Source organism: Primulina eburnea, chromosome 2, assembly GCF_022965805.1.
Source record: "Primulina eburnea isolate SZY01 chromosome 2, ASM2296580v1, whole genome shotgun sequence".
Lineage (NCBI taxonomy): Eukaryota > Viridiplantae > Streptophyta > Magnoliopsida > Lamiales > Gesneriaceae > Primulina > Primulina eburnea.
The window spans coordinates 4,126,109-4,137,127 of record NC_133102.1 but is presented as its reverse complement, the minus strand read 5'-3'; the positions used below and the strand labels follow the sequence as shown (position 1 = coordinate 4,137,127).

Below are 11,019 nucleotides of genomic sequence, written 5' to 3'. Positions count from 1 at the left end.
TTTTTGCCTAAAGAAAATTTATAATATAATTGATAAAACATTTTGTTTCTTTGGTTTTTAAAAATTACACTTTATTTTCGTTCTTATATAACTTCTAATCTTGAAATTCTACGAAGTTTAAAATTATAATTATAAATTTTTTCAATAAAATTAATGCATTAGATATAAGAAAATTATAAAATTTTATTGTGTCGCATTATTTAAACTAATAGTAAATATTTTTTAATATTTATTAATTTTTTACTGAACATTGATTTTAAATTCTTTTTAGTATTTTCAATTAATAAATAAACTATAATATTTTTTATCAAAAATTATATGATATTCTTTTCATGTGAATATATATATATATATATATATATATATATATATATATATATATATATATATATATATACATATATTTTTTTTTGAAAAGAAAGAAATTCCATTAATCAAATGTAACCCCCACAATCGTCGTTCATGATACTACAAATAATATCTGGTGGATGATACGTAATAAAAGGATTTTCTACTGATAATGCTGTTCGCGCCAATGTGTGAGCCGCCATGTTTGCTTGTCTTCGTACATATTGAATTTTGAAGGAAGGATGAGCGTCTAACAACTGACAGCAGCCATAAATAATCGAACCAACTCTGTGTAGTCAACATTCTTAGATGTTATAGCGTTCATCACCGTCTGTGAGTCAGATTCAAAGATAACATCCTGGAGATCTAAAGACAAGGTCCATTGAATAGCCTCGATAAGGGCGAGTGCTTCGGCTTCTTTCACTTCCGGCAGACCATTTCTCATGCAAGATTTGCTCATTATAAAGGTTCCCGCCGAGTCTCGTATCACAGCTCCAAAACCCACTGCTTGTTGATCTTTAAACAATGTTGCATCGACGTTGCACTTCATAGATAGGTCGGGTGGTTTCGTCCATCGGCCATCCTCCTCTTGACGATAGTTGGGCGCAGGATTTTGTGGATTTTTCCGTTGAGCTCGAGCCCAATTCAGTACCATTTCACTGCCGAGTGACATAGTGATTTGAGGTGGTCGAGATACTCCGTTCCATAACTTCTCATTCCTATATCGGCAGATACTCCACAACACAGCCGAGAATTTTGGTTGAGAGGCAGTGAGGCACATTTTTAGGCTCTCAAACAGCCACTTCGGAAAAGATTCCACCTTGCTTGCACAGTCCGATACCAATTTATCAAGTTTTGCCACTCTCCAGCATTCTTTTGCATATGGACAGTCGATGAATATATGCCAGTTGTTTTCTACTCCCGCTTTACATATTACACACTGAGAAGGCACCAGAATTTTTTTTGATTAGCTTAATCCGGCTTGGCAGGTAGTCTCTCGCTGCTCTCCATAAGAATGCTCGAATCTTTGGAGGTGTTAAGATATTCCATAGCTTTTTCCAATCGCCATCTTTCTGATTTGCATGCGTGTGATTCAATATATTGTCCATGATTATATGGTATCCGGACTTCACTGTATAATCTCCATGTCGACTAAAGCTCCATATGCGTTCATATTTTGAGGCCATAGGAGTTAGCGGAATATTTGGAATCTCATGTACATCTCGAGGGATAAATATCTCAGTTAACAACTCATGATTCCATTGCTTTGTCTCTTGCATCATTAAGTCCTTCACATATATACACTCCTGCTGATTTTGGTACGGTGTTTGAACGAAGAGATTGCGGGGATCTCTTAACCACGGTTGTGTCCATATAATCACCAATCGGCCATCTCCAATCTTCCAGCGTAGACCTTGAGCTAGCACTGCTTTTGAGCTCCAAATACTCCTCCATATATAGCTTGGATTTGATCCTAAGCTCGTCTCCATGAAATCTTTCTTCGGGAAGTATTTAGCTTTGAGTAACCTTGATAATAGAGTATTTGGGGTTGAAATTAGTTTCCACCCCTGCTTAGCAAGCATGGCTAGATTATAAGCTTCGAGATTTCGAAAACCAAGTCCTCCGCTTTCTTTACGAGTGCATAATATGTTCCAGTTTGTCCAGTGTATTCCTCTCGATCTTTGGGATGTTGAACCCCACCAAAAGGAATTCATCATTTTCTGTAGTTCATCGAGGAGAGATGTGGGTAGTAAGAAGCAGTTCATGAAATAAGCTGGCAACGCTTGGGCCACCGATTTCAGTAATACTTCTTTTCCAGCCTTTGTGAGATAATTACCCTGCCAGTTTTGAATGCGACTCCACAGTCTGTCTCGTAAATAACTGAATATCACTTTCTTTTTGCTGCCAATCAGTGATGGAAGTCCAAGATAGCGCACCGTATCCAGTGGTTTTGTTACCCCAAGGATTGTGGACAGTTCGTGTTGCTTCTGTTCTCCGGTATTTTTGCTAAAGAAAATCTCAGATTTATCAAAGTTGATAGCTTGTCCACTGGCCCTCTCATATGTGGTTAAAATCCTTTTCATCTCTGCACTTTCTTCATTTGTTGCTCGGAAGAATATAAAAGAGTCATCGGCAAACAGCAAGTGAGATACATTTGGGGCTCGCCGGCAAATTTTCACCCCATGCAACGTGCCTCTATCCTCTGCTTTTTCTATCATAGACGATAGCCCTTGAGCACAGATTATAAATAAATAGGGCGAGAGGGGACACCCTTGGCGAAGCCCTCGTTCTGGGATTATTGGTCCAACAAGATTTCCATTTATCCGGATCTGATATTGCACCGTTGTCACGCATAGCATCATAATTTCCACACATTTTTCATCAAATCCCAGTTTTAGCAGTATGAGTTAAAACCCCAGTCAATTCGATCATAAGCTTTGCTCATGTCGATTTTGAGTGCCACATCCCCATGTTTTCCTCTATTCTTCCTCTTCATATGATGTATAATCTCAAAGGCTGCAATTACGTTGTCTATGATCGATCTTTCTTTAACAAAAGCCGCTTGAGTTTCTGAGATTAATTTTGGCATGAGTATTATTAAGCGATTTGCCAACACTTTTGCTAGTACCATGTACATCACATTACAGAGAGAGATCGGGCGTAGATCTTTCATGGTATTTGGGTTAGCACACTTCGGTATAAGAGTAATGATAGTATCATTGAATTTGGGTGGGAATTTTACCTGTTGCATCCACTGCCCACTTTGCTGGAATATATCTTGCCCCATAATATGCCAAAAATTTTGGAAGAAAGCATGATTATACCCATCAGGTCCCGATGATTTGTTTGGATCCATTTGAAACAGCGCCTCTCGGAAGTCATCAATGGTGAAAGGGGACAGTAGGAAAGTGTTGTCCTCTGTTGATAGTTTTGGATCTATCTGGTTTATCACTTCGTCATATGATGCTCTTCCTGATGAAAATAGCTTGCCAAAGTAACCGCATGCGATCCGCCCAAGGTTCTGTGGATCAGTAAATTCGGTTCCTTCCTCATCAATCAAACTCTGGATTCTATTTTGTGCTTTTCGCTTTGTTGCCATGGAGTGGAAAAATCTGGTATTCAGATCTCCTTCCTTGAGCCAGAATTGTTTGGCTCGTTGTTTCCAATACATATCATTTTTTATCATCATCTGATTTAGTTCCATCTTCATCTCCTCGGCTTTTACCGCTGATTGCTGGTCGGTGTTAGGACGCAGTCTTTCGAGCTTATCTTTTAGTTCCTCAATGGTTTTCCGATTTATTTTTGGATGTTTCCTACTCCATCTCGTTAATTCCGTGGAAAGGGAGCTGAGTCTTTCCGTTATTGTAGCAGTGCTATCAGAAATCTCCCACTGATCATTTACCAGCTTATCGAAGCCATCGTCTTCCATCCATCTATTCTCAAATCGGAAAGCTATTCTACTGAATTTTGTTGCTTGAGCTTCATTTACAAGGATTAAAGGTGAGTGGTGTGGGGACCCGGGCTCTAAATCTTTTTCTTGGGATTAAATGGATTGTTATTCTAAAATGTGGGTCAATTTTTCGCTTTTATATTTAAATCAAAATGTAACTAGACAAGCACAAGTTCTTAATTTAATTTACAACATACAAACATAAAATCTATGTCCTGTTCCGTATGTCCTCACTAACCAGTAATAAAATACAGTACATAACAAAAGACAACTACTGGTCCGTCTGCTAGGCCCGAGATCTCCACTCTAACACGATCATCTCTGTCTCGACCCAAATCCTGCCCCACCTGTTGTTATGCACACATACAGACATAACAACAGCCGGAAAACCGGTGAGAACACATCCCAGTATAAACATGTGAACATGCATATAAATACTATAAAACATGAAACATGCTGATATGAATGTCATTCATATAAAATCATGAAATGCGAGCCTAATCATGTCTAGATGCGACTCGACTAAAACTCTAGGGATCCCGGTGTGAATAAGACGATCTATCACCTACCCTCCCAATCGGGGTGACGGTACGTCTTATTCCTAGACTTCGGCCTGATCTGTATCCACGTCTACAATAGGGGGGTGATCTTCCCCTAAGCTGGGATAGAACCGAACGTCTAGAAGTCTGCCTGATCTCCAGACTGTCCTATCTTAATGCATGAATACAAAATCTGTAAACAAGCATAATCATCTAATGCAATGTAACATGATCTGTAAACAAAGCATATTAGGAATTGAATACAAGTTCTAATAAACATCTAATGCAATGTAACATGATCTGTAAACAAAGCATAGCGAGATTTGCATATAAACAAATCTATAATAATACCTATATCAAGATATAAACAATAAAACTCGTATGTGATTTTAGTTGGGAAACTCAAATGTGATCTCATTTGAGTCGTGATTCCCCAAAACAAAGCATGTAGTATACCTTCCGTCGTAGAATTGCTGTCACAGTCGAGAAGATGAATCTGAAATAGAAATGACTTTCTAACACTTCTAATTATACTGAGACCTCGTAGGAATGACTCTAAACTGAGACCTCGCGCCTCTATTTATAGACAACGATCGGAAGATCCGATCTACTTCGGACGATCCGATCTGACATACTTCGGACGCTCCGAACTCACTTCGGACGTTCCGAATCCTGCATGTCTTCCACGTCTCCAGCCAACTGTCTCGGATGATCCGAACTACGATCGGTCGATCCGAACTATTGCATGCCATCCATGTGTCCAGCCACCTGGCTCGGACGCTCCGAACTCCGAACGGACGGTGCGAACTCTGATCGTACGTTCCGATCTCGGTTCGGTCCTTCCGGTCTCACCGAAATATAAATACTCCAATATTCTCGATGCCGGTCAATCTAATTCTCAATAGATATCAACACTATCATATTCTCAATCATAATCCAATACAGTACTTCTGTCCTAACAAGTCATAATCATACTGAAAATCATATATGATATCATTTCTTATTTCTTATGGTTATGTACAATCTTCACAACATATTCGTATATGTCAATCATTGTTCCGGGCATTACATTTCTCCCCCTCTAAGACAGAAGTTCGTCCTCGAACTGAAGTAATCATACAAATTATTTAAAACAGTTTGATAATCTAAAACTGAATACATACTCATATCATATAAATAACTCGGGGTGTTTCTGCCTCATGTTTTCTTCCGTTTCCCACGTCGCTTCCTCAATGCCATGTCGACTCCACTGAACTTTCACAAGTGGAATGGTCTTCGTTCTGAGCTGTTTGTCCTTTCGATCAAGAATCTGTATCGGTCGTTCTATATAGCTCAAGGTTTGATCAAGTTCAGCTTCGTTCGGTTGAATAACATGAGAAACATCTGGCATATATCTGCGTAACATTGATACATGAAATACGTCATGTATTCCGGATAAGGAAGGAGGAAGAGCAAGTCGATAAGCTCGATCGCCAATCTTTTCAAGAATCTCGTAAGGACCAATGTATCGAGGAGAGAGTTTTCCGCGTTTGCCAAATCGAACAACGCCTCTGAATGGAGAAATCTTTAAAAACACTCTATCTCCCGCCTCAAATACTAACGGTCTACGTCTGATATTGGCGTACTTTGCTTGTCGATCTTGTGCTGTCTTCATTCGTTTCTGAATGATCTTTACCTTCTCAGTCATGTCACGAATCATATCTGGCCCAAGTTCTGGTACTTCTGAAACATCATCCCAATATAGCGGAGATCTGCACTTCTTGCCATACAACGCTTCAAACGGTGCCATCTCAATGCTCGTCTGATAGCTGTTATTATAAGAGAATTCGCAAAGAGGTAGAGAATCTTGCCAACCAATGCCAAAATCTAGCACTACGGCTCTTAACATATCCTCTAATGTCTGTATAGTCCGCTCTGACTGTCCGTCTGTCTGAGGATGATAAGCAGTACTCAGGTGTAATGTCGTACCTAAGGCCTGCTGTAAACTGTGCCAGAAGTGAGAAGTGAATCGTGGATCACGATCTGATACGATAGACTTCGGCACTCCATGCAATCTGACTACCTCGCGAATATAAATCTCCGCCATCTGATCCTGTCTAAACGTCATTCTATATGGAATGAAACATGCGGATTTGGTCAGTCTGTCAATAATGACCCAAATCGCATCACAGCCTTTGGATGATCGTGGTAACTTCGTCACAAAATCCATGGAAATGTGGTCCCATTTCCATTCTGGAATGGATAAACTCTGAAGTAAACCCCCCGGCTTCTTCCTCTCGGCCTTCACCTGTTGGCAGTTCAAGCATTTAGACACAAATTCGGCAATGTCTGACTTCATTTGCTTCCACCAGAACTGTGTCTTCAAGTCATTGTACATCTTTCTGCCACCAGGATGAATGCTGAACCGACTACAATGTGCCTCTGTCAGAATCTGCTGCCTCAAATCTGCAACATCTGGCACAACTAGACGGTTATTCACGTACAACACATGATCTCGTACCTGATATTCTGATACATGCCCTGATCTGACCATTTGGATTGATCTTTGCACATTCTGATCAGTTTTTTGTGCTTCCTTAATCCTCATAATCAAATTGGGCTCAACTTGGATCGTAAAGAGTCGTAGTGGCTTACTATCTGTATCAAATTCTAATCCAGATGTACAGCAATTTTCAACTAACTTGTTAACACCTATCGTCGATAAGGACAAAGAACATACCTTACGACTCAAGGCATCGGCTGCTGCATTTGACTTTCCTGGATAATATTTGATTTCACAGTCAAAGTCTTTCAGAAGATCTAGCCATCTACGTTGCCTCATATTCAATTCTGATTGCGAAAATAGGTACTTCAGGCTCTTGTGATCTGAAAATATTTCAAATTTTTCGCCATAGAGATAATGACGCCAAATCTTTAATGCAAACACGATAGCCGCCAATTCAAGATCATGAATGGGGTATCGAACTTCATGTGGCTTCAATTGTCTCGAGGCGTATGCGATCACATAACCTCGCTGCATAAGAACACATCCCAAACCTCTATGAGAAGCATCACAATATACAACAAAATCACCTGTACCTGAAGGTATCGTCAATACTGGAGCACTGGTCAGCCTTTTCTTCAATTCAACAAAGCTAGACTCACACTCCTCTGACCAAACAAATGGTGCATTCTTTTGTGTTAATTGAGTTATTGGTTTTGCAATACTGGAGAAATCTTTTATAAATCTTCTGTAATATCCGGCTAAGCCCATGAAACTGCGTATTTCCGGTACAGAAGTTGGTCTCGACCAACTGATCACAGCTTCCACTTTACTTGGATCAACAGAAATACCATCTCCAGAAATGATATGTCCTAAGAAGACAACTCTATTCAACCAAAACTCACACTTTGACAATTTAGCATACAGTCGCTCGTTTCTCAACGTCTGCAACACAATTCTGAGATGCTCTGCATGCTCATTTCTGTTCTTCGAATACACCAAAATGTCATCAATGAAGACAATCACAAATTCATCTAGATATCTCTGAAACACTTGGTTCATCAAGCCCATAAATACCGCAGGAGCATTTGTTAAACCAAAAGGCATGACAATAAATTCGTAATGTCCATACCTGGTTCGAAACGCTGTCTTTGGTATGTCTATATCTCGAACTCTGAGCTGATGATAACCAGAACGTAAATCAATCTTAGAATAGACCGAGGATCCCTGCAACTGATCAAATAGGTCATCGATCCTAGGCAAAGGATATTTATTCTTGATCGTTGCCTTGTTCAACTGCCGGTAATCGATACACAACCGCATCGACCCATCTTTCTTTCGCACGAACAGCACCGGAGCGCCCCAAGGAGATACACTAGGTCTGATATATCCCTTGGCTAGAAGATCTTCTAATTGTGCTTTCAATTCTTTGAGTTCGATGGGTGCCATCCTATATGGAGCTCTCGAAATAGGTACGGTACCTGGCGCAAGTTCAATGCTAAAATCTATCTCACGAACCGGAGGTAATCCTGGGATCTCATCTGGAAAAATATCTGGAAATTCCCGTACTACTGGCAGATCTGCCAATGCCGGGCTCGACTTCTGCATATCTACAGCATAAACAAAGAAACCATCCGCTCCTTTCTGTAACAGTCTGTTCATAGTAAGAGCCGAAATCAAGGGAATCCGAGATCTGGAACCCTTCCCGTAGAATTTCCACTCGTCTGTCATCTCGGGTCTGAATCTGACAATCTTGTGGAAACAATCCACGGTGGCTCTGTACTTCGTTAGCATGTCAATACCGACTATACAATCAAAATCAGCTAGACCCAACACTATACAATCTAGGTCAATCTCATGCCCCTCAAACTGTAGAATGCAATGTCTAACCGTAGTTACAGATATTAATCCACTTCCCAACGGAGAATTAATAGACACAACGTCTAACAAAGACTCAACAGGCAATGAATGCAACAATGCAAATCGTTCTGAGATGAATGTATGCGATGCACCTGTATCTATCAAGATATAAGCAGGATAACCATAAAGGAGACAGTTACCTGCTATAACATCATCTGGTGCATCTTGTGCTTGCTCCTCTGTCAACGCAAACACTTGGGCCTGTTGCCTCGGAGGTTGAGTCACAGTCTGACTACCTCGGCCTCTGGGTGGAGTCGGTGCTGGTGGAGGCTGAAAAGAGTGAACCGACGATGCCTGCCGCTCAAACTGAGGTACTGAACCGGATGCTCTTCCACTCTGGCCTTGCTGTACACCTCTCTGTGGACAGACTTTGGCAAAATGCCCTGGTTGCCTGCAATAGTTGCATCTCCCTGTCACCCCTTGACACTGTTCAGTCGCATGCTTTCCTCCACAGGAACTGCAATAACCACCGATAAACCTTGAACTTTGATCAAAACCACTCTGTTTTGATCCGCTGGAGCTCGACGAACTGCTCCCTGGTCTTTTAAACTGTTTCCCCTTCGCCTTCAGCTGTTCTTTGCGTCCACTACCACTACCACCACTTTCGACTCGAGGAGGAGGAACTTGGGATGGAGGTAGTGGCGGTCTTGGACTCGGTGCAACATACGGAGCACTCCGTTGTCTAAGCAATCCTGCTTCAGCTCCTTTGGCACGATTCAATGCATCCGAGAAGTTATCGGGTCTCCCAGTATTGACTAACGTAAAGATATCTGGATTCAGGCCATTTATAAACTGATCCGCCATGGCCTCGTCATTTCCTGAAACATGAGGTGCAAAACGAAGCAAAGAAGAGAATTTAGCAACGTACTCCTCAATGTTCAATGGCCCTTGCCTCAGGTTTGCGAATTCAGCGCCTTTATCTTTACGGTAGGATACAGGGAAGAATCGCTGATAAAACTCGGTCTTGAATATCTTCCAAGAAATTTCGGTACCCCGCTGCTCTAAAGCTCTCCTAATGTTCAACCACCAATTCTTTGCTATATCTTGCAATTGATGGCCAATTAGCTTGATCCTCTTCTCATCACTGTACTCCAACGAGTCGAATAGCATCTCAATATCTTCAAGCCAACTTTCGCACTCGATGGCATTCTCGGTACCTTTTAAAGTGGGAGGTCGAAAGGATTGGAATCGCTTCAGCAACGTCTCCATAGGGGTCGCCGTAACATCCATAGAATCTCCGGATGTACTCCCCTGCTCTGGCGCTGCTGGTCGTAGAGGTACGGCTGCTCTTCTAGGAGGCATATCTAATAATCCAACTGATTAGTAAACAAGATATACAACTGTCTCAGCCATCATCTAGTCAGTTACCTCTGATCTAGACTCGGTTCTGATTCAGTCAATCACATGCTGAAATTAATCAAATACCAAACAACATGTAATAAGAAAGCAATAATCATGCTAGCACATCATCAAGCAAGGAAGAAGACTCGATCTACCCCGCTCATTCTATCCTATTTCAGTCTAACGGAACTATCGGCTCTGATACCACCTGTTGTGGGGACCCGGGCTCTAAATCTTTTTCTTGGGATTAAATGGATTGTTATTCTAAAATGTGGGTCAATTTTTCGCTTTTATATTTAAATCAAAATGTAACTAGACAAGCACAAGTTCTTAATTTAATTTACAACATACAAACATAAAATCTATGTCCTGTTCCGTATGTCCTCACTAACCAGTAATAAAATACAGTACATAACAAAAGACAACTACTGGTCCGTCTGCTAGGCCCGAGATCTCCACTCTAACACGATCATCTCTGTCTCGACCCAAATCCTGCCCCACCTGTTGTTATGCACACATACAGACATAACAACAGCCGGAAAACCGGTGAGAACACATCCCAGTATAAACATGTGAACATGCATATAAATACTATAAAACATGAAACATGCTGATATGAATGTCATTCATATAAAATCATGAAATGCGAGCCTAATCATGTCTAGATGCGACTCGACTAAAACTCTAGGGATCCCGGTGTGAATAAGACGATCTATCACCTACCCTCCCAATCGGGGTGACGGTACGTCTTATTCCTAGACTTCGGCCTGATCTGTATCCACGTCTACAATAGGGGGGTGATCTTCCCCTAAGCTGGGATAGAACCGAACGTCTAGAAGTCTGCCTGATCTCCAGACTGTCCTATCTTAATGCATGAATACAAAATCTGTAAACAAGCATAATCATCTAATGCAATGTAACATGATCTGTAAACAAAG

General features: G+C 41.0%; 1 protein-coding gene across 1 annotated transcript; it reads right to left on the bottom strand.

The window, feature by feature from the left end:
• Positions 1–598: 598 nt before the first annotated feature.
• Positions 599–1,129, bottom strand: LOC140824005 (uncharacterized). The gene has a single exon (XM_073185610.1). The coding sequence runs from the start codon at positions 1,127–1,129 to the stop codon at positions 599–601; it is 531 nt and encodes a 176-aa protein (XP_073041711.1).
• Positions 1,130–11,019: the final 9,890 nt, after the last annotated feature.

Bases quoted from the DNA above. Each gene is read 5' to 3' on its own strand.
- LOC140824005 (XM_073185610.1), bottom strand. From the start codon at position 1,129: ATGTGCCTCACTGCCTCTCAACCAAAATTCTCGGCTGTGTTGTGGAGT.